Raw genomic sequence first — 25,742 nt, forward strand, 5'->3', positions numbered from 1 at the left:
ATACGCTCACATAACCTCTGCATCAAAATGAAGTCCTCCAAAAACAAACAAGTTTCACTACCATACCCAGATATTTTGTCGGACTGCATGTTGACCGACGAAATAAAGTATTTACGAAAACCTGGAGTATAGCTCAATCTTACAGTTTCCCTGCAAGGTCCGTTACAATGCTGATATATTATAAATCATTTACATCTTTTTTCGAACCATTGTCTTCGCAGGTAAGTCTACCAACAGATGTAGGCCTATCATAAATTGCCTAGTATATCCAATCTTTGTATTTTCTAATAAGAAGATCTACGGCACTTCCGAATGATAAAACGACTTTCTGACTGCTTTTACATTAATTGTCATTAGAGGTTATTACACGAGTGATGACGGTCGGGAAGTGATATAATGGTCCGTTACCGTGTAATCGGCCAAAGGGCGGATATCATGGAAAGGGCCGATATCACTTCCCGGCCCTAATCTCTTGCGCAAAAACCTGTTAATTACACATCAAGATAGTTTTAATCAAAATATCTAAATTTTCAATTAAATTATAATTACATAAACACAATAACATAAAAACAAAGGGTTTCGTGGATACGAACTCACAACTTCAGATCATAAGCTCTTCAATTAAACCAATTGTCAAAATTAGGAATATAGATCTAAATTACTTCATTTCAATTATTTATATAATATAATGTTAACGATCTCGAAAGATATTATCTGATTTTAGCTGATATAGTTATTTCAAAGACCAATACCTTTTTAATCAATTTGACTAGGTACAACTTACATCAGAAGCAGCTCATTGATAAACTGTAAACAAGGGATTTACAGTCACGACAGAACCATGCATTAAAGCCTTAAAGAGGTCTTCGTTTCAAAGAATATTTGTTTTCCCTCACCCAGATCAGATTCATCAAACGTAACGTCATCAGTGTCTCCTTTGTTGAGCTGATCCCGAGTCCTATACTCATACAACTGGCAGGGGATTCATTAAATTTTTCAAATTTTTCATTTTCACACTATGAGACTCGTAAATTTTTGAATGTATACGTATGACGTAAAAGACCCGTTGCTTGAAAAATGTAAATAAACACTGCATAATCAGCCACGCTATGTGTTTAGAACTTTAATGGCGGATTTTGTTTACAACTGTAATATCGGCCCGGCTTAAATCATATCGGACCGGTTTGAGGCGACATCGATCTCCGGTCCGATATCGATCCGCGTGTATCACTGCTCTGTGACCATGGAATAAATATACAGGGCCATATCGCCATCACTATTTTAAACTTGTCCTAGAATGTAAAATTCTGGGAAAGTTGAATTACGAGACGTCATGCAACGCAACCAAACGATATAATGATTATAGCCTATAGGCTCTTCTACGGAATACCGTTAGGACCATCGTGGTTACACATTACAATCCAGAGGGCGACAGAACGATAACGACAATTCGACAGTGCGACAATACGATGGCGACAGTGCACTAGTACGATGGCGACAATGCGATAGTCATATCGTACTGTCGCCATCGTATCATCGCATGGTCGTAATCGCACTATCGCTATGTCGCCATCGTATTGTCGCACTGTCGTCATCGTATTGTCGCCATCGTACTATCGCATGGTCGCATTGTCGCCATCTTACTGTCGAACTGTCGTCATCGTATTATTGGACTGTCGTCATCGTATTATCGCACTGTCGCATTTTCGCCATCGTGCTATCGCACTGTCGCTATTGTATTGTCGCACTGTCGTCATCATACCATCGCATTGTCGCCATCGTACTATCGCATTGTCGCCCTCTGGATTTTAATGTGTTACCACGATGGCACTAACGGTATCCTGTACTCTTCAGTCCTGTCGGCTTGATCTAATTGAATTGAATAAATCTCCTGTTGTCGTATGCTCTAGATTTGATTGGATTGTTGTTTACTCCGTTTCAACAGTATTTCAGTTATATAATAGCGTTCAGTAAACCTATCCGTGCATCCTGGTATTTTCTCACCGGCACTACACACTATACTTCCAAACCCACTGACTGCTTACCGACATGGTTAACTCTTATAAACTTGTTCTTACGAATGCATTGTTTATATCAAATTTGCATTTGCCAAATCAGAATTCTGCATAAGACGATTTTGATAATTAGGAATGGACTCTTATTTTAGATGGAGGACAAAATGGACGGGACAGGGTAATCCAAAGACTGATCTCCAAGAGACTCTGAATTCAATGAACAAACACATTTACTCATGGATCTTTGCTACACTTAAATTATATGGTTACATGCCTGTGTCAACCGCTACAGCTGAACGTTTCTTCAACACCATGCGAGGGGTAAAACATAACTTAGTGTCACGTAATTACACATTGTGAACACACAGTAACAACCAAAGTTCATTTCTGTTTTCATCGAGATTTATTTCTGTTGAATATTTCCTAACACAACGCTTGCTAATGTTCATGAAATATAATTTTACAGCGCGGCGGCAAACATGGCCGCCACGTCAAGAAGACGTGACAAATCTCAAAGTTCCTTTCAGACCTATCCGCAGACTGCCACTACTAACTAAAACACTGCATTTAAGGTTAATTTACATAAAATTTACATGTAATTTCCATTGGTCAACAAGGTCCGGGCTTATTACGGATTGGTTACATTGCACCTTGTGAATTGATAGCCCAAACTGTTCGAGTTCTTACATGCTTATAGAATATTCTAAAACCTCATTACTCGATGTGACATAAAACTTTATGTTGTGTTTGCCTGTAAATGCCTGTGAATTATTTTCTCTGTTCCCGAGGAGATATCAGGTACTCAGACCGCCGCTATAAAACTGAAATACCGGTACTGTTGAAAATGACGTTTTGCACTATAAAATAAATAAATCAAAGAACTCTGACTGGGTCTCGGCGACTTCAAAATATTGTTAAAAAAACAAACAAACGAGTAAGATGCCACCAAATGGCGTCTTCTGTACAAAAACAATTCTTGGGGAGACCCTCCATACCACGGGCCCTGGTGAGAGGGAGAATCCCCCCCCTCCCACACACTCCACCGTCTTAGCGCTTCGCACCTCGCCAATGCTACAGGCATTTTAAATTGCGTACACATCATTTTCATCTAGCTATGCCCCTGACAATTTGCATGATCAAGACTGATATTTGTTACCTTCAGTATGTAGTTTTGAGGTGTACGCATGTACAAGTTAAAAATTATGAAATAAACAAAGGGAAGAACTCCACTAATAATAAAGGTTTTGTTGTTGTTCACTGAAATTTGCTTAACAAATGTCATCCATGTTTGAACCTTCTGTTAAATAATTTCAGTAAACAGGTTTAAATTGTTTTAAGAATTAACAATGCCAAAAATATTACGAGACATGCTGGGAGAGGGGGGGGGGCGGGAAATCAGGAAGACATACTGATTATACTTTAGAACTTTGGAAGTAGAGTAATATGAATACAGTCCTCATGATCTGACACAATACCATACTATGATTAATACAGTACATGATACATGTAATGATATATCTAGAACATTATATCTATATAGAATCTACATTGAGACATATTACACGAAACATCTAATTATTCTGAAATTACCGGAATACCTAAATTGATACATTTCACAATACATCTTATGATAAATACATTATACACATATAACGTTCAATAATACATGACAATAATGTCGATTGAAAAAAAATAAACGTGTGAAAAGATAGGATCACAAATTATACATAGAGCTAGCAGTAAAAGCACACGACCATCATTGTCAGTGGCCCATTGATACAGGACACAATACAACAAATGATGTATGGTATGAACCTGTACGCCTCCAGGAAATGCTGTACAGACAGCTGGAGGCTATACGGAAGACCATCCTTTCCATCCACCGGACTTCAAGCGTAGCGGTGATCGAGAAAAAAGGACGCTTTCCTGTTATTGTTTCTTTGATTTAGATTTTCTCTTTAGGGTCATTAAAACCTCGGAAAACCACTGTCACGTGACCGATAGCAATAAGCCGCGAAATGATATAACGAAACCCACGTGAATGATAACTACCAAAATACCAATCTATTTGTAGGAAAACTTAAGTCTATCTGGAATTATGGGTGTATATTTGTCGTCACCCATAACTGATAAAGTGTCAGTCGATGAGAAATGCTCAAACTATGTTTATGGAGCGTCTTCAATGCAGGGTTGGCGAATGACACAAGAGGTTCGTTAAATCTACACGTTTACCATGGTCTTGTCATATCAAATTATCATTACAATTATTTTCACAACGCAATACGTTTCCTGATGCTAGTTTTATTGAACTGTGAGGCTGAAAAGTCGACTGTTAAACTTTGCATCAAGGAAAATGATTTCTGATCAGTCATAATTTTGCAAAATTTCTTAAAATGCCTAAACATATTTAGCGTTTGTTGCCAAACTTAATTCATTTAGTATGTGTTGAAATGGTTGTGACGAAGATTGCACAGAAAGTATTCGGATATTACATTTCGATGATATTCCTTTTGTTTTGAAATCATATCACAAGTATCTCATTGAAGTCCTTTATTACAGGATGCTCACAACTGTATCAGCGATTTTGATCCTGAAACCAAAACATCAATGTTTGCTGTGTATGATGGGCATGGAGGTATTAGTGTTCATTTGAAGTTAACAAATATTTATAAGATGTGATTGAAAAAGGGCTTTATAAATTAATCAACATTGTTTACACAATGTATGCTTATCGTTTGAGTTTAATATTTCCTTTAATTTTATGATGTGTTGATAACAACTTTACATTCTTACACTAAAAGTAATAATATTGGCATTTGTATAAGTTAGAGATATTTTATGAAAATTACTAGCAGTAAGACCACCATATGAAGGAATTCATATGATTGATAGCTACATTACAGTGTTTTTTTTCCTTTTTTGGACGGGGCCGGTAAACGGACCCGTTCCCAATGACCTACAGACCTGTTCCCAAAATGAACCAGACCCATCCCCATTTCCGAAAAAAATATAAAAAATACAAATCAAAATCTAGTAAACAATCCCCAAAAATGCCAACTTGACGTATTTCGAGACTGTTTTAACTTGCGGCCCATTTGATTTCTCAATTATCGACTGATTTAAACATTTAACATTTCATTCGTACATTAAATACGTGTATGTTATTGCAATATATAAACCAGCAGGGCCCTCAATCTATCAAATCTGCCGCCGAATTTCGGCGGCAGTCCCCCACCTGAAAAGTATACTTTTTCCCCTTTAGGAAGGAAAAATTCCCCCTAAAAAAATATATTTTTATTTTTTTAATAAAAAGATTTGTCTCATGATTATTATATCTCAATTCTATTTCAATTTAATCTTTTCAAACATACTAAATTATGAAAAATGCAATGAATATAGTGCAAACATGTACAAATGTAATAATGAGAGAGTAAGTTAAAAAATCCCCCAAAAAGGGAAACGCCGTGAAAATTCCCCATACTAAGGGCTGCGGACCCCTTCCCCCAAAGTAGTGTGAGGGCGCTGACCAGTCTGAATTTTCTTACGCTTTTGGCAATATTCACCATGAGTCACAACAGTAAGTATTACAGAAGGAAACTAAAGCCTAGTGAAGTCAAAAGCAAATCGTTAAGCGATTTTGGCTTTGTAAAAGTTTGGCCTCTGTTTCCTCCACCCACTCCCCAACAAAAATTTTCACACTTAGTGCTCTGATAAGGCTATGCAGCCTGGGGGTGTGTGGACACTCATCAGCCCAGAAAGATGCCATTCTTTCAGGATTCTCAATAACTTTTGAGCCAACAGGCCCAAATGTGAAACTACAGGCCTACTAGGGGAGTCCGGTAGGCATGCTCCCCCTGAAAATTTTAAAATTGAGCACTTGATTTCCTGCATTTTGGGCCATTTTATGGCTATTTTAGTGGTCAACCAGGCACTTAAATTTGAGCATTTTTGTGTGCATTTTATGAATTTTATTTTTTTTAACTTAATGAAAATAAATGGAAAAAGCTCTTTATTACTTTTGTAAAATTTTAACTCAACATGTGATTCCAATATGCGCCTTTTCATTGTTGTTGTTGTAATGCGTTAAGGGAGATAATGAAAAAACGTCTTTGCTTAATAGCAAATAGTGTACAAATTACCGAAAAGACTTGCAAATTTCGAATATTCAATTGCCGATTTTCCAAAACTGAGCGAATTTCAACCGGCCAAAATCTGATTTCAAACGGCTGATTTGGCCGGCGGCCAGCTCTTATTGAGAGCTCTGATCTTGATATATTTAAAGCAGATAAAAACAGAGAACTCTGTCTGTAACAATCTGTGTTCCGATAGCATGTTGTTGCTTGTGCAAGACTGTGAATAAAAGTTTGTTGCTCTCCTGTGTCATTTAAAGCTGACAAAAGTTAAACAACGTCATTCAAATACCATTCTTCAATTGGTACAATTCACAACTTGATTTTACCCAATTGGTAGATTTCGCGACTCATTTTTTCCCAATTTGGTGATTTCACGACGCTAAAAATTCCCAATGGCATGGGTACCAGACCCGTTCCCAATTGGGTGAAAAAAATTCACTGTATTATGTGCATTCATAAACAAAAAATATATTTACCAAATAAGAAACATTGACACCTAAAATATTCACCGTCAAGAGCAAATCTTGTGTATGTTTCATGTGATGCAGGTTCCGAGGTGGCCCAGTATGCGGCAGCCCACTTCCCAGAGTTCCTGCGGACACTGGAGTTGTATCGTGAGGGTCAGCTTGATGAAGCTCTGCAAAAGGCATTTCTGGGGTTTGACCTGACACTGAAAGATGAGAAGGTCATACAGGCATTGAAAGTGCTTGCTGGAGTCGATGAGAACGATGAAGATGTGGTTGAAGGTGGGTTGTGTTGTAGCAGCTAGCATGAAGAAATCAAAATGCTACCATTAGACAGTCTTTTATCCATAGTGTTGTATCCAGGGCTGAACAGCTGGATACCTGGCTGTTCTGGCTCTTTCATCTGTCACCATGATTGTTCCAAGGCTGATAAGGGCCTGGCATCTTTTGATCAGTTACTCATATTGCCTTTAACTGGGGCTGTTGTTTTGACCTTTGAATATCAATTAGTGAAACACTGATAATGATCAGCTAACTGTCCAAACCAAATGGCGCCTTTTTTTTTAGCTCACCTGAGCACAATGTGCTCATGGTGAGCTTTTGTAATGGCCTTTTGTGCGGAGTCCGTCGTGCGGCGTCAACATTTGCCTTGTTAACACTCTAGAGGCCACATTTATTGTCCAATCTTCATGAAATTTGGTCAGGAGATTGGTCTCAATGATATCTTGCATGAGTTCGAAAGTGGTTACGTTTGCTTGAAAAACATGGCTGCCAAGGGGTGGGGCTTACCTAATAATTATGGCTATATATGGCTATAGTAAAATCTTGTTAACACTCTAGAGGCCACATTTATTGTCCGATCTTCATGAAACTTGGTCAGAAGATTCATCCCAATAATATCTTGGACCAGTTTAAAAATGATGCCAGTTGGTTGAAAAACATGGCCGCCAGGGGGCGGGGCATTTTTCCTTCTTGGCTAAAGTAAAACCTTGTTAACACTCCAGAGGCATCATTTATTTTCCAATCTTCATGAAACTTGGTCAGAAGATTTGTCCCAGTGATATCTTAAATGAGTTTGAAAATGGTTTCGGTTGCTTAAAAAACGTGGCCACCAGGGGGAGGGGCATTTTTCCTTATATGGCTATATATCGCTTTAGTAAAACCTTCTAACACTCTAGAGGCTACATATATTGTTCAATCTTCATGAAATTAATAAAATCATGAATTTTTTATTATTTTGTTGTTGTTTTTTTTTTTGGGGGGGGGGGTGAAATCTGGGGGAATATTTACCTGCTGAGGGGAAAAATAATCCGAGGGGAACGGGCCATTTTTCGGCGGGTCACAAAGAAGGGAAAAAACCTGAATTACAATTACGTTTGTGGAAAAAAATCATTGCTACATGCTTAATATTAATTTGTTACAGACATATTAGATTTCCTCAGGAAATAGTGAATGAGTTTGCAAATAAAACTACTAATTCCTTCTACAATCTATTCCTGTTTCTACAACAATCTGGTTGTGTTTCTCACCTTTAGATGAAGAGGGCATGGGTCGGTCTGAGCGTGACTTGGTGGTTGCCGAGGCCAACATGCCCCTAGAGGAGCTCATGGCCCGATACTCCGGGGCCGCAGCCTTGCCTCAGAAGGCTCGTCTCATGGCCAAGGATAAACACCCCTCACCCATGCTCAGGCCAAAGCAGTCAACTTCCAACGCAGGTTAGCTTGTTTATAATGTATTCATCCATATTAATGCTCTGGGTGCAAATCTCATGGGGTATGTTTATTTCGTCCCCACTATATAGTTAAATATATGAAAACCAGTATTCGTGACGTCATGACCAGCGTGCCATTTGCCTGGTACATGTACAAGTTAGTTAAATTTCAAGGCAGTAGAATTTGAAAGATTTTTCCCCTAACAGGGAAGTCTTCTCTATAAACTGAACAAATAAGTAAGATTCAAGAACTGAGCCTCATAAGCAGTAAAGCACCAACTTCAAGCAGGGTTGGCATATTGACCGGTCAATTGAGTATTGACCGGGCCGGTTGTCAATACCCGGTAAAAACCGTTCAATACTGGTTATTACTGGCCATTACTGGTCAATACTGGTCGATTGAAAGTTGAAGCATTTTAACATCACAAAGGAGCTATTTGATATTAAATCAAGAATTTTATTCTGTAATTAATAAACTTTTTTGAGTTATTTATTGTAAAAAAATCTTTAAAGCTGTAAAAAATTACTTCTTTATTGTTTATCAAATACATAAGGACTAAGGCACTCATTTAATAGTTTCTTCTAACATGTCTCCTTTCTGTATTAAGAGGGTTTTTTTTCCTTTCATATTTTAAAGTTCAATTGGTATTCAAATGAATAAGCAATCAAAGTTTTTGATTTTGACAACAAATAATGTTTTCCAATTGTGGATCTACTCTAGACTCTTCTTTTCAATATTTTTTTTTTATTTTTAATAATTATTTCTAATTATGTTTTGTATTTTTATATTAATTGAAAATAAAAGATTTTTCACTATTTTGTTTGAAAGTATTTAAAGAAATCTAGGCAAGAATACATTACATTAGTAAGGGTCGTGTCAAAAAGGTGCCATTTAAGGCCCTATTATCAGTTTTGGATGCCCCAACCTGTATAGGTGAGAAGACTGTGGGGAAAGTAGGGCATGATGAACAACTCATACACAGTGATTAACAGGTTCTTGTTGAATCAAGCACATGCTTATCTGAGCATTCATAATTCATTAGAATTGAAAAAAAGTTCAATCAAACAGAAAAATCCAATTGACCAACTTTGACTAATTTGCAAAATGTTGAGACATTGGCCTACAAATTGCATGAACAGGTATAAAAGAGTGGGTATTAATAGCTTAAGACATTATTGGCAACATGTCTGCTTAATTTATACTATCAATATTGTTTAATCAGGCATGGAATATTAATCAAAATTGGGGGTTAAGATCAATCGACCAGCATTGACAAGTAATGACCACTTCGGGAGTATTGACCGGGGCGGTTTTAACCGGTAAAAACCGCCGGTTAAAACCGGGGGCGGTCGATTGGTGCCAACCCTGGCACCAAGTGTTATAAAATATTTATAAAAAAACACCTCAGATCAACTAATTGGGAGAATTAAGGTGAAACCAAATGATGCAATTGGAAAATTTCCTCGCATCAGAAGTAACGCATAAGTAAAAAATAATTTACTTTTCGGCCCAAAATTATAAGATCCTTTCAATGTAGATGTTTTAAGTCAGTGTGACAACATTTTATTATTTTTATTTTTTGTGCAAATCGGGACCAGTATCCGGCCCCATTCCCAAATGAAAAAAAGTTCACATTTTTCCCAAATGGGCCCTTAAAATTCCCAATTGAAGGTTTAAAAAAAAAAGATTTTTTTATCAACATCTAGTTAATCTCCCATCCAGCTCCACAAGCTACAATTAATTAAATTTAATATTTAAAACACTTTTATTCTCTTTGTTGAAGCATTGTTAGAAAATAAACAACAACACTATTTTCCCAACTTAGGTCAAAATGCCGCGATTTTTCCCAATTCAAAAGGACTGGGCCCCATTCCCAAAATGGTGAAAAACACTGTTTTACAACAAATAAATTTGAATGCATTTGTTTTGAATATGCTTAAATTGTTGTTTTAAGTGATAGAAAATGTACACACAGTTTAAAAATATCCTCCCTAAGAATCCAGTACCTTTCCACAAAGTCCTCACAAAAAGCTAGCGACGGCACAAAAGAAGCAGATGTGTGTCGACAGAGTTCATCAATAAAGACCTATATTAAATAATACAGAACATAAGAGCTGGATTTTATATTTAGTGAAACAATTTTAAGGGGTAAGTTTTATTAATTATATTAGGTAAAAAGCTCTAGCAGTTAATGAAAACAAAACTACTGTCTTCTTGTTTTTGGTGTATTGGATATTGTTTGTTCATTTTGTAGGTAGCTCGAATGGCTCTGAAGCAGACTCCAACAATAGTGCTGCAGACCCTTTGGCCACAAATCTGGCCAACAGGCTGGATAGTGAACAACCAGATAACGACAATAACCTGAACGTAGAGAAGGAACTGAGAGAGGCCAAAGTGAAATCAGACAGTGAACCTGATAGCACAAACACAGAGCAAAATAAGAACAATTCTAATAAAGATTGTAGTGACTCAAAGCATAGCAAAATATCGAATGGTGAAACAAACGAGTGTATGGAGGCGGAGGACAGTAAAATTGTTAGAAGTGCTAAAAGCAACACAGACAATCATGATAAAGCAGGCTCCAGTACAGAGCCGGACAGTTCATCTGATGTTTTGACTGTACAAAAACCTTTGTCCTCTGAAGCAGATCAGGGATGTTCAAGCTCGAGCTCAGTTGAGCCTGGGAACTCTGGGTCTGGGGCGTGTTCTGCGCCAGGCCCGTCCGGGTCAGGTAGCTCCTCCAGTCCAGCTGAGACCTCTGGGCTTGGGGAAGGACAGACAGGGGAGGTGGAGGGACCGTCGGGGTCCAGTGAGGGGCCATCACGATCAGGGGTGAAGGTGATTACAAGAATGGAAATAATGAAATGTTTTCAAAGTTCTATACAGTAAATTTTATATCCCTTCTGGTTGGGAACATACTCACTCTCAGTGTTTGGTTACCATTTTGGGAATGGGTCTTTTGCATAGGGAAAAATCACTAAGTTTTGACAAATTGATTAATTGGTGCTGTTTTGTTTTTGCTTTCAATACTTAAAAATTGAGACTAAAAGTGTTTCCAATACTATAACGTTCAACTTATATCTAGCTGGATAAGGAGATGAAATTTTTCAAGCTGTTAAATTGAAACTTCAAGTATGTCATTACCATGAAGTTTAAAGGGGTTCTCATCAACAGTGACCTACATAAATAGTTATTTGCCCTTGAACAAAGCAGACCAAGAAATGTGGGGTTTAAGTCTAATTCATGTAAAAGCTCTGGTTGTGTTTTGTCTTTTGAATTGTACCATAGAAAAAAGAGACAGCTACTTTTCTATGATGAGGTTGGCAGTTTGTTTTTTATAGCGGCGCTTAATTCTGCTTCTGTTTTCGGTTACAGGCAGGAGGGTCAGGGTCATCAAGTATTGACAAGCCCAAGGGTGAAGAGGACTGGGAGGACTATGACAGTGAAGATGATGATGACAGCGATGATGATGATAGTGACGATGAGGAAGATTATGTGGAGGAAGATGACAGGTTAGACACTGATACAGTCTGTATGCACTGTGGGAAGGATGCTGTCAATATTTACAATGAGAACAATCCTATCTGTGCAGCAACTTTGCACTTTTGACATGTGACACTTAATTGTCCCCTACCGGTTTCACCGGAGGGGACTTATGGTTTGCGCTCTGTGTGTCCTTCTGTCTGTCTGTGAGTCTGTCTGTCAAACTTTTCTGGATCCTGCGATAACTTTGAAAGTTCTAAATATTTTTTAATGAAACTAGAAACATGGATAGATGGCAATATGGACATTATGCACGTCATTTCATTTTGTTCCTACGTCAAAAATTGTGGTTGCTATGGCAACCAAAAAAATAAAAAATAAATTCTGAAAATGGTGGAATTTCTGAAAAATTTTGGAGCCGGTAGGGGACCATATTGCTTGACAATAGCCTTGTTTTCATTGCCTAAGCAGAATATTATATAAAACTGGGCTAAGTACAAGTGCGTTGAGTGTTGTCCGCAAAACTTATCGCCTGCTATGGCTTTTGGTTATGAAGAGATCTCCTTTTAACGAAAAATTCTTTAAAAAGTGGAAAATTTCATCCTTATTTAGTCTGTGCACACTTCTAATCAGGGAATACACTTTACCCACATGCTGATCATGTAACTGCAGATTAATCTTGTTTTCCCTTTGATTTGATAATTTCTAACACGCAAGTCAATGCTCTTTCATGATTTATAAGGAAATTATTTTGTAGAGGAAAACATTATGAACTACTAAGCAAGAAATTGGCCTGATAATATTAATGTTTGCATTCCAACAGTGAAGATGATGACGACGATGATGATGATGAAGAGGCAGAGGAGATTGGTGGAATATTTGGCGTGAGGTCCGTGTCTGATGGGGAGGAGGAACATTCAGAAGAGGTAGATCAACATGGATAAGTGGATAAATGTGTGCAGGAAACAATTTGTATGCCCCCAGTAGGTTGGCATATAGCAGGCGCAGTGTCCATCCATCTGTCGGTCGGGCATTCCATTTTCCGGATGTTTTTCTGAAACGTTTATATATATTCACCTGATACATGGGGTGTGAGTCTACATTCATGACTAACAGTTGAAGTCTGAATTTTGTTCTGGTCTATCGAATTTGGGGAAGTTATGGGCATTAAACATAGAAGATTTTCTCTATAATAACTGTTTTCAAGAGGGTTTTATTATGCCCCCGGATTGAATGATTGGGGGTTTATTGTTTTGGGCCTGTCTATTATTTTATGTGTCTGTCACAAAACTTTAACCTTAGTCATAACTTTTGCAAAATTGAACAAGCAACTTGATATTTGACATGCATGTGTATCTCATGGAGCTGCACATTTTGAGTGGTTAAAGTCAAGGTCATCCTTTCAAGGTCAAATGTCGAAATTTTTGCGTCAAAGCGGCGCAGAAGGGGGCATGGTGTCTCACAAACACAGCTCTTGTTTACGAAAGGCTTTCAGATATTTAGCTGATTTATGTTATGTGGGGTTCATATTCCCGGAATTAGAAACTTAATAAATGGGCTGTAAAATGCTGGCATGGAGAGAATGAGAAATACGTTTTAAGGCCAAAGTAATTTACTCGCCCAGCGGGGAATCTACGTGAAAGGAAAATATTTTTACTGGGCCACCATAGCTTCTCTGGGGATTTTTAATTTCAAAGACTGCCATAGGGTCAAATGGATAGGGGTAAGTCTACCATACAAATAATATCGGTAGAGCTGTATTAATATTAACTCTAAGACACACCTTATACAGCCAATTGGAAGATTAACTTACTGTTGATTTTAGTTTAAAAAACAACAACATATTTTTTGGAAACTTTCAATTTTGAGTTCTCATTTGGGAAAAATATATACTATAATATTTAAAAATATCAGCCTCGAATTTGAACAGAAAAAACACTATTCAGGAAGCCTACATAGGCCCCCACTATTGCTGCAAACATTTATCAGAGACACTTATACTGAATACAGTCCATCTCTGTCACCAGCCAGGGTCTGACAGCGGTTGCACTGCTGTGGTCACGCTCATCCGGGACAGTCGAGTGTACGTAGCCAACGCGGGCGACTCCCGGTGCGTGCTGTGCCGCGCAGGCAAGGCGGTGGACCTGTCGTTTGACCACAAACCAGAGGACGACAGGGAGAGGTCACGGATAGAGGCGGCGGGCGGGAAGGTCACGAATGACGGGCGGGACAACGGGGGCCTGAATTTGTCTCGGGCACTAGGTAGTTGGATTCTCTAGGGAAGGGGAAGATTTAGGGACCACAACAAGCTTGTTTGATAGTGTTTTCTGGCTAATATAATAACAGATTTGTAAGAAGATTGTTGTTGTTTTTTAAATATGAATAATTTAATGACATAAGAACTTGCCTATACTTAATGGGTTTTTTTACAGAATCTGGTTCGGTATTTAATTTTCCCATATGGAAAAATCCAAATTTTGTTGAACATTTTGTTTACTTACATCCATGCATATTAGTTTAAAACTTAAGTAAAAAACGCCACGAATTTTCCCAATTCAAAAGTACCCGGCCCAATTCACAAAATGGTGCGAAAAAAAAGCATTGACTGTTTGTTGGTCTGTCCATCTGTTGACATTTAAAAAAATTGTGGAGCAAACTAGTTCTACATTTCTCAAGTGATTCACTTGAAACTTGAATAATGTCGCATATCATCATCAATAGTAGATTTGCCATACCGAATTTTCACATTCAGTGATCCTCTTCTGTGGTCTTGGACAGGGTATTGCTGTCATGATTGTTACAAAGCAATACAAGGATATTCAGGGGTGTGATTTTTCCGCGGATTTCCGCGGATCGGGTTGTTCTGGGGGTCACTTCTGAGATTCGCGTAAATTCGTTTAAAAAAATGTGGCGGAGAGTGGGTACCACCGATTCCGCAGACGAATTTCATAAGCGGCCCGAAATATCCGCGGGCCACGAAATCTCCCCGCATTTTATACTGGTAGCTTCTGCCTAAGCATTTTTTAAACAAGCGATATAATTGGCTGTCATTTCCCAATCTTCCAATTAAAATTGGTTTCTTAAAATGTGTTTGGTATTTCTAAGCCGATTCGCGTGCAAATGGCGCCGTTGTGAAGCGAACATTAAGATTATTGAAATGACAAATAGCAATCGAATGAACGACTGACATCATATAGTTTGATAGGAATAATGAAATGTGTTTGTCAACGAAAAAGACTACGTTTTAGATACAAGCAACACATATTTTGTTTAAAAATGTGCACAGTGAATTTGTGTCACGGAAACCAGCGTTTGCAAATTGGAGTTCAGTCTACTCGCGAAGTAAAACAATTTAGAAGAGTATCGTTCAAACATGGAAATAGACAAACATTATTTGATTTATATAGTGGATCTGTGTATAATCAGTTTCATATGCATATTCTGCTTTATTATGTTAGTCACGCTGTTCAGTTAAAGGGATCTTTTCACGCTTTGGTAAATTGACAAAATTGAAAAAAGTTGTTTCAGATTCGCAAATTTTCGTTTTAGTTATGATATTTGTGAGGAAACAGTAATACTGAACATTTACCATGGTCTAATATAGCCATTATATGCATCTTTTGACGATTTTAAAACCTAAAAATTATAAAGCGTTGCAACGCGAAACGATTGAATAATTTGGAAAGTTCTGTTTTTGTCGTTAAATTTTGTGAAACTACGAAGATTGCTTATATAAGGTATAAAATACTTCACATGTATGTACTCGGCGGAATAGCTCAGTAGGCTAGAGCGTTTTTACTTCAGTACTCTGGCAGGACTCCAGGAGTCACTGGTTCGAAACCTGGTCCGGGCAATGTTCTTTTCCTTTTTTTAATTTTATTCTTGATTTTTTACTGGAGCTTTTACGATCCAATGTTTTCATTTATCGTTATAAAGCATTTAATGAATAAGTTAAAAAATGCCAAAATCTGTGAAAAGGCCCCTTTAACTGAAATAGCATTGAACTGAAGATGTGAAATGCAAGATAGTGAAAGGTAAACACATTAAATATATTAATTTAACACTGTTTAATACATCATTAACACAAGAAGAACACTCAAGTGTGTTTCTTTGATATATTTAGTCCATTTACTGTAATTCAATACATTGAAGAACTGCTGCTATTGATCACAATAAATACTGTTTAATTTGCATCCTCAGCTTGTTAAAAGTGAAGTTTAACTTTAACAGGTTTTTATAAAAAAATACTGTTATGAAGTCCAAGAAGTTGTTTACAGTCTAACCTGTCAATAAAGACCACTCAAGGGATTTGGTCGTTGTGGTCTTTGTTCCCAGGTGGTCTGTATTCCCAGGGTCGATTGAAACTTTTCAAAATATGCAAGTAGTTTTTTAATAGGTACCTTATCTATGTAGGTGCTCTTTTGTTTAAATGTTTGAATACTTATGCATGTATAATGAAATAAAGGATTGAAAACACAGTTTTGTTTTTATATTTATTATTTCCATTTTCCCTTATGTTTTAATTATTTATTTCATTATTCATATACATTATAAATAACTATTGATATACATGTATATGTACATGTAATTCATAATGTTCTTTATTTGATTTTTGCCTACACCAAGATTACTAGCAACTCGTCTACAACTGTGTCCTTTACCTAACAAACTAATGACCTTAACGCTTACGCTTGGAAGCCATGATGGTAAACTTGAACTGACAATTTACTTATCAATAATCTATGCACGTCTTATCACGGAGAAATTTAAGACGGGAATGACTATCAAAATTATTGTATTTAAGGCATCGTAATTGATATGAAACTATTAATTTCCTTAATGAGTTGATAAAAGCCCCAAATTTGTCTTTGATATTTTCGGCAATTAGTACATTAATCGCGAGTCACTTAAATACAAAGGCGAATTTTTACACTTTTGACAAACTTTCAAATATATAAAAGAAGCAGGCGACTACCAATTAGCAATGCGTGTTAAATAAACAACCAACTGCTATCGAGTGCAATAAACTGTCACTTGCCAATATCTCCATAGCGACCGACGAGTCCACTGGTAAGACGTGTATCACGTGACTACACAGCGTCACGGCGGCCATTTTGTTTTTTGAAAGTTGCGAAATCGTTGATTTTTATGATTGCAGTGGTCGTTGTAAGCTATCAAAATGGACTTTTGGGAATGTAAAAGGGCGGTCTTTGGTCTTTGTTCGCAGGTGGGCTTTATTCGCAGGTTCAATATATATTGAAATCGTTCGAGAGGAAATCGGTGTGGTCGTTATTGACTGTTGGTCGCTATTAACAGGCGGTCGCTCGGGCAGGTTGGACTGTATTTTAATGTCTGTTTTAAGGTTTGTCATTGCGTTATGTGCACCATTTGCATAGTCAAAATCAGTCGACAGAATTTCCCCCCCCCCCTCTGACTTTGCCTCAATCACACCCCTGATATTAGTAAGATTGGTGTAAGAGCTCTTAATTTAAAGTTTAGCCATGCTGGTCTTAGAAAACCATGCTAAATGAATGTGTGAAATGTGTTGTTACAGATTAGCCTGTGCAGTCCACACAGGCTAATCAGAGACGACACTTGCCGTCTTGGCTGGAATTTTCTTTAACCAAAAATTCCATTTAACTGAAAAGTGTCACTCCTGATTAGCATGTGCACATGTTTTTTTCCAGAGTATGTCTTGCATTGAAAAGTTGAAACAATTCTCAGCCTTTTTGTGGATTTAATTCTGGTAAGAGGCAGTCATACAAACATTGCATAGCTTTTAAATTCCATAATTTAGCCACCTCCTAGGAAAACTGGGCTTAAAAGATCTGCTTTAAGTGTTATCCCAGATTTGCCGGTGGAGTTGGCATTGATAATGTGTCAGCAACGTTTTTTTAAGCAGCTCTATTTAATAGTAGATCTGCATGTTTTCATAAATATGAAACAAAAGATTTAATATTTGTTGTTTCCCAATTTGTGACATTGCAGCTCTAAAAAATGACAACCCTTTTATGTGTGTCATATGTCTTCAAATTGGTACCGAAACTCCAGCTTTTGCTCACAGTTTGTCTATTTGGTGGAACCGAACAGTGCAACAAAGTTAGAACAGACCAGTGCAAAAAAGTAGGGAATATTTCTAAGATATTTAGGAAAAGTGTCATTGCTACTGTGTATATTGAATTTTCAAAATATCAAAGGAACACGCTGCATATTGATTTGATTGAAAAGTGAATGGCTGACTGTAAGCTGAAACTTGGTTAGTTTGTACATTTCAAGTATGTAAAGTAATGCCCTGGGAACACCTGGAAGAGCAAACGACTTTCAGTGAGTAAGATAAGAACAAGTTTGCAAGCTCAGCATACAAAAATCTTTGACTATACCTCAGATTTTTATAATCAAATAATTTAGCCACCTTTAAGGAAAACTGGGCTTAATAGATGTTTGTTTAGTGTCATCCCAGATTTGCCAGTAGAGTTGGCCGGATGTCAAATTGAAATCTTGGCACTTTGTGTTTTGTCATATGTAGAATATATAGTGAATTTGTCTGTGTTTAAGCAAGTGTGTGTGTGTGGGGGGGGGGGGCATCAGTGTCTGTGACACATTTTTAGCGTTAAAGGTTTTAATCTTCTTAATAAAGTACCTCAAGTTTCAATTTGCCATTTAATTACTTTCTAATTCAATGGATTTTTTTATTAACAGAGCTTAGAATAGTGCACCAGTTCGAACATTTTAAATGATTAATAATTTTTGTCATTTATGACATTAGAATGAAAAATGGTTAAAAAAAAAAACACATATTTTAATTGCATGAATGCTCTTTTTGATCACTTAGGTCAAAAAGTCAGTGTTTCTGTTAATAATTAATTGAAGCATAGCCAGTTACACGAGGAGGGAACACAATTTATGACATTAGAATGAAAAATATTTATTTAAAAAAAAACTTATTTTAATTGTATAACTGCTGTTTTTGATTGCTTTTAGGTCGAAAAGTCAGTTTTTTTAGTTTACAGTGGCCATTTTTAGCTCGGCTGTTGTCAGAGAAAACCCGAGGTATTGTCATAGCCAGCTCGTTGTGTCGCCCTCCGTAGGCGTCGTGCTAAAACCTTAACATTGGCTCTAAAATCAAAGTGCTTCCACCTACGACTTTGAAACTTCATATTTAGCTGCACCTTGATGAGTTCTACATGCCACACCCATTTTTGGGTCACTAGGTCAAAGGTCAAGGTCACTGTGACCTCTTAAAAAAAATTCTGACAAGCTGTCATTTATTTATTTTATTTTATAGATTTGTCTAAATGTACAGGCCGAAATTGTGAAATAGCATTCCACAGCCATTCTCAAATTAGGAAAAGGGCCCTGAACTTTTATATTAATTTGACTGACACCCAAGTTTTTTATCTGAGCACTTGAAATACCACAAAGTTTGATTGGGGCTAAATAAGAGTAAGTCAGTCATTTGGACAGTCCACACAAAATGATAAAGTTAGCTATCCTCTTTTTGTAAGTCTCAAGCGATTAAATTGATTCTTTATCGTCATCAAATGTAGATGTGCGATACAAAATTTTCATCCCCTATGGACCATCCACTCAGTCTGGAGTTTTTTCCCTAGAACAAAGCTTACAAAGCACATGGGTTTATTTGTCAGGTCTTGACAAAGCTCAAGTTTTTTCATTAACCCTTTCCCCATTAGAAGCAAATTGAAAATGGCTTTTGCAAACAGCATAAACCAGAACAGCCTGCGATTAACTGTCAGTCTGTTCAGGTTGTATGCTGTTTGCTGCTCATCATAAGGGTTGAAAATGAAGCCTTTGAAACTTGAATGTACACAATGCAGTAAAAAAAAACGTCTTTAATTAAATGTAACTTTCTGAAATTTTACAAATGGGTCAAAGTACATATCTAAGTGGTGAAGGGTAAATAAAGAACATGATTCAGTGACTGCACTATTTGAGCCCCGTCTTCAGAAAATGGGTCTTATTCCATATGCGACCAGTGTAGCTCCATCCAAGTCTGCACATGGGCTACTCTGTCAGAGACCATGAAACCCTGGGTGATGTTATGGTGTCTATAAAATAATAAAGAATGTGAAAATGTCCTTAGAAGTTTTAATGTAATAAAACGGTTACAAATTCGATTTTATCAATCGCGACATCACATGTACGATATTGATGAATAATTCGAACCAATTGTTCCTACAGTATTGTTGTAAACGGCGCAAGTATAACGAGATGCAATTGGCCCGATGATCGCTGTTTGACATTTTTGACATTTTTGATTTGCTCGTTTTGCCAAAAATTTAGTTAATAAACGTAGCGCTCTGTTCTGATACTGTTCTTCATTGCAACTTGCCCCCTTAGTGATTAATCTTGTATATATTCTATTCGTTTTGTTTCTTTCTTTATTTGTTTACATTAAAAAGAGTATCGTTGAAGCAATTGTCTTCTCTTCATTTTCGGTAAATGAAATGAAGTTAATTTTATTTACTGTCATGTTCACATGTTTGATACTGTTTAATGTGCATGAGTTTCAGTTGCTCTAAACTAAATAAAGTATGCAATACGATTTTTCTTATATTTTCATTTCGTCATATGGTAAACACATCATAAAAGCACGAGGTCCTTTATTTCAAGCTAATTACTAAATAATTTAACAGTCCGACAATATACACAAGAACATAGAGACATCGTCAAAACAACAATAAAACACTCATATAAATGAAAAAACAAACACATGTGGTCATCGAATTAGAACTGTCAATGCAAAGCCTTGTCGTAATTAACATTGGTGGAGAATGAATTTGATTTATGAATTTAAATTTTGTGATGTGTCATCATAACGACACATTTAGGGAAGAAACGACAAATGCAGTAACTTATTGTTTTTGCGTGTTTGCGTGTTTGCGACGTCCAAACCCGCTATCGCACCAGACCGACAAAATAAGGGCGTCAATACGGCAAGTGTGTACCCGCCGTCCGAACTTGAAAGCGCGGGTTTGTAATCATAGTTATAGGAAAGTGTCCTTGAGTTGTTTATCATCATGTCTTAAATAAACATGATGCATCGGCTGGCTACCTGTTAAAAATTAAATAATCTTTTCATTTCCTCGAATGAAATATCCGAGCAAGAAGAACATGTTTGCGCGCATCCAGTCTGTGACCTGCAACAAGAATTCAATAAAACGTAGTGAACAAGGACACATTCAGGACTATTTTCATACACGAGATAAAACATGAAACAAGAATATCGTTAAGTCAAAATAATATGTACATTGCATGTTTATTTTTTTTCTCTTAAACACGTGCTAAAAAGTTACCATGTGTGTATAACATTCTCCAATTCCATTTTAAACAAATTGTCTTTCCGGTTCTTCAATTCATTCGCAATTTTCTTCAGGAAATCTGATGTTTTTGATTTTCCACCGTATGTGCTCCGTACTTTATGCAGCAACTGTAAAACGGTTATTCGCATACTCACGAATAGGCTGTGTTCAAATTTTCGTTAATTACAATAAGATACACACAGACACTAATTGAACATTTTATTTTGTAATGCGGTGCCATTTCCAATATGGGATATGATTTCGGTTTAATAAAAGAAATGCAATTTTCATCCGGCGAGAATTGCGATGGGTCTCGGTACAAACACAATCATTAACAATAATTCTAAGACACTTAACAGTGTTGTTTTGGGGGTAAAATTGGGACCCTATTCCATATCTCAATCAAAGCGCTGTAGGCGCTAAAGGCCTGGGGCTAGGTTTAGTGTGACGTAAAATGCATTTACGATGTTTAGTCCGAATTTCTCCCTTTGTCCGAATTTATACGGATTGACCCTAGCGGTTAAGTGCAGAAGCTCAGAGACTGTAAGACAAGACAATAGTTGTGTATATACTACAGTGTACATAGACGGTGGAGGACAACACGATACTGGTTGTGGGAACGATAACCTTTTGTTAAACTCTACAGATCTGGTAGAGGTTCGTCTACATAGGCGGTGAAGATATACAACAACAACAACATGGCCTCAAAAAACTGTTATTGTTGGCGTCAAATAAATCACTTTCAATAGCCTAAAATAACTTTCTATTACATAATTAACAGATCAGGAAAACACTCATACTTCTTTTGTAATGTGTATACAAAAGAAAATCCACTTAAGCCCAAGTCTCACTTTTGCCGGTAAAGCCCCGGTCCATCCCGGTTTGCTGACGCCGGTCGACCGGCGAGGACCGGGATAACTCGTAGAAATTTTTGAACGCAGTCACACTATTTCCCGGTGCCGCCCCGGTTGAAGCCGGTCAACAGCCCGGCAGAGTCCCGGTCAACCCGGACTGGCTACGGTTTATCCCGGTGAAGCCCCGGCAGAGCACCGGTTGTCGCCGGTAGTGCCCCGGTAAAAGCCGTCAGCGTTCCGGCATAGCCCCGGTTGTCGCCGGTAGTGCCCCGGTTGAGCCCCGGTGAAAGCCGGCAGAGCCCGGGTAAACCGTAACACCGCCGGCACTTACCGGGTCTAAACCGGCATCAGACCCCTGCAGAGCTACGGCAACGCCCCGGTTTTACCCCGGTCGTCGCCGGTAATGCCCCGGTGGAGCCCCGGTGAATTCCGGTGGCGTTTCGGCAGAGCGCCTGTTTTCATATATACCGTAGCTATACCGGGACTCTAACGGCATTCACCGGGGCGTTGCCGTAGCTCTGCCGGGGTCTGTATGGGCCCCAGTGGAGCTACGGTGCCGTCCCGGTTGTTCCCGGTGCCGTCCCGGTTGTTCCCGGTGCCGCGCCTGTCGTTGCCGGTCCTTCCCGGTGACTCCCGGTTCATCCCGGAGGCATTAAACATTTTAATACTTTCCCGGTGGAGCCCCGGTTTTCCCCGGTCAATCCCGGTCGTCCCCGATGGAGCCCCGGTTCATCCCGGTAGAGCCCCGGTTCATCCGGTAGATCCCGGATCACGCAAAGGGGCTCCGCCGGCATCATAGTGAGACTGAGCCTTAACCCTGATAAAGAATCGTGTACAGATTGTGTACGTTGTCTCACGTAGAACTTTTTGCGCTCGATCTGCGCAGTGAAATATTATATCCGGTAACTTCGTATATTTCCGAGAATGATCATGAATATGTTTTGTTGTTTTTTTCATTTTCTTTTTTCTTGAATGTCCCGTTAACGCAAAATAAAATAACAATATCTTAAAATATGTTTAAAAATACCAATTGTAATGTCTTCAAAAAAATGTATCAGAAAAAAATTCTTCGTACTGTCTCCGTAGACACTCGTATTTTTTCGGCCTAGACCGTCAAGTGAGGAACTTATTCTCGCATGAATATGCAAACAACAATACAAACTATGTCGTAGCCAATGCTTAGCAATTTTGCTTCAATAATATTTTTTTACACGTTTTATGACACTGTCATGTTATATAGTGATTTTCTGTATTTACAAGGCGGGTTATTGAGATCTGCGAAGAACTTCTTTGATTGCGCATGAATTACCGCCAAGTGATTAATCGGACTTTTGGGAATTCATTCATTCGTGGATTTTGGCAGACAGCCAATTCTGACTGTCTCAGAAATTTGTACCATTGCTATGGCCTTAGGGCTACGCCCCAGGCCAAAATTTACATTTAAATCAGATATGGCTGTTAACAATTCCCAAATCGAAGGTTTAAAAAACATCAGCATATACTTTAATTCCACCATTCAAATTATCTCCCTGACCAGCTCTATATGATAAACCATAGCAATTATAGTGTTAAAACATTTTTATTCTAAATGTTATACTATTTTTCAGAAAAACACTCTCAGCATAATCCCCAATTTTAATTTAAAACAATGCGATTTTTCCCGAACGAAATGGCCCAGGTCCCATTACACAATGATGAAAAAACACACTGCTCGACATCTAACATAATGGAAATTTTGCATGAACAAAAATGAAGAAGCCACAAGATCCAATCTTTAATTTTACGATTCGTACGAGGTTTCGAAAGACAAAATTGCCCACGATTAATGGCAAAGTTTGCAGAATATATATGTTTATTGTAAGATATTCGTATTTTCTGCATGCATTTTACTTACATAACATCGCCTTGCAGGCCAGGACCAGTTGCCAGCGCTTTCGTCAAATTCATGTTGATTGAGACCAAGTTGCAAAAACAAGGAGTCGTCATTTGGTAGGCATGCGTGTAAGCTGTATAGGAATGTGTCGGAAAAAGGACAAACTACAAGTAAAGATATTATATATTGATATTTATTCTTTAAAGAACAGTGCATACGTTTGAATATTTTATGTACATGATATTGATATATGTTATGGTATTTAATTACAGCTGATTTACTGGAATATAATTATGTATTTAATTAACCCATTTAGAGTTAGATGTTAACATTTCTAAGTCTTTTCCATCTAGCATACCTGACTTTGCTTCAAAGTTCAGGACATATTTCTGTTAGTATGCTAGAATATTAAACTGTACCAAGCGATTAGAATATAATATAACAGTACAAGGATAAGAACACGAATAAACTTCATACCTGGCAGATTGTCTAGTTGTTTAAAATCGTATGAAATCTGATTGACATTCATCCGCTTTATTTTATATTTTTCAGCCCATTCTTTTACTTTGTCATCTCTGTCGATCCTTAAAAATTATTAGCATAACATTTCTTAAACTATTAGTTATTATCATCTCGAATAAATACAGTAATTAATTCAAAAGTTAACATGTTTTTGTGAGTCTTGTCTAATAAATTTGGTATGTATCGCACTGTTTGGCAAATGGTTCCGTGTCGTAAATAATGGACTAGAAGTTACAACAAGGTTTCACTCCTGTTGGTGCAGCTGAACGTATCTTAGTCTATATTTAATACATATAATAATAATGAAACTCCCGAGATAACACGAGGAGAGAATCAGGAATTAGCGATCCCTGGTCCTTCATTAAAATTTTGTAGCAAATTGCCTTTGTAATACAGGTTAATGCGCAGTGTTGCAACCGCTTAAAATGCATATCGAACATCAAACTTAGTCTAGAAAAAATCGCAATACCCTTACTTAAAATACAAAAAGGTAACCAAACACCAAGCGATTCAAATTAAAAAGTTATTAAATAGAATATTACTTAAATTTAATTGAATAACACTTTTCACTTTTACTGAACGATACGATGTTCGCCAGATGAAAATAATATTTTTCTGCACTTATCATATAAATAAAATGATAAAATAAATGAATTTTCTGCCGTTTCACCAAGTTTCAATCATAACAGTATTAAGTACATATTACACACCATTTTTCAGTAATTTCATAAAGAAGCTATTGTGCAAGTGAAAAGAACTAACTGTATATACAAATCTGAGTCATGTTATGTTTTATAATAAACGGGTTCGAACTTAACATTTTTTGACATTAGGAAATTTTTTAGGGTGACTTATTTACCGATTTCCATCATTTCATCCATTTTAAAAAGTATAAGCTAATTTTCTGAATTAGCCATGAAAGCCTTTATATTAATTTGTTTCACAACACATATATACTGTTATTTACCGTCCTTTTAGTATACACTTTACGCTAAGGTTGAACGGCGAGGAATATCCTCAATAGCGAATGAACACACTGTTGTGTTTCATAATTAAATATTTAACAGCAACATTTTAAAACATAATGCAAATACCGTAATAACTCTAAGTTTTCGGACACTCAGAAATAAAAATAAAAATTCGTGTCCGAAAATTTAGATACGAAAAATATTCGAAAAGTACGAGTGTCCGAAAATTTAGAGACATATATGTTATGGTTGTTTGTAATTATTATAATAAAATAAAAACAGTAAATATATGTGCAATAATTGTATTGTGTTGTACTCTCCTTTCTCTGCATTAAATAAAATACAACTTCACTTATTTGCAATCTCTTACCTGAAATGGTATATAAAAACTTTATAAA

General features: G+C 37.2%; 1 protein-coding gene across 1 annotated transcript; it reads left to right on the forward strand.

Annotated features, from left to right (window-relative positions):
• The first annotated feature begins 3,970 nt into the window (after positions 1-3,970).
• Positions 3,971-11,213, forward strand: LOC127851233 (probable protein phosphatase CG10417). The gene is made up of 5 exons (XM_052384848.1): positions 3,971-4,224; positions 4,575-4,650; positions 6,697-6,894; positions 8,148-8,327; positions 10,579-11,213. Exons 1-5 carry the CDS (start codon positions 4,114-4,116, stop codon positions 11,211-11,213), a joined length of 1,200 nt encoding a protein of 399 aa, XP_052240808.1. The 5' UTR covers positions 3,971-4,113.
• The last annotated feature ends 14,529 nt before the right edge of the window (positions 11,214-25,742 follow it).

This window comes from Dreissena polymorpha, chromosome 11 (assembly GCF_020536995.1).
Source record: "Dreissena polymorpha isolate Duluth1 chromosome 11, UMN_Dpol_1.0, whole genome shotgun sequence".
Classification (NCBI taxonomy): domain Eukaryota; kingdom Metazoa; phylum Mollusca; class Bivalvia; order Myida; family Dreissenidae; genus Dreissena; species Dreissena polymorpha.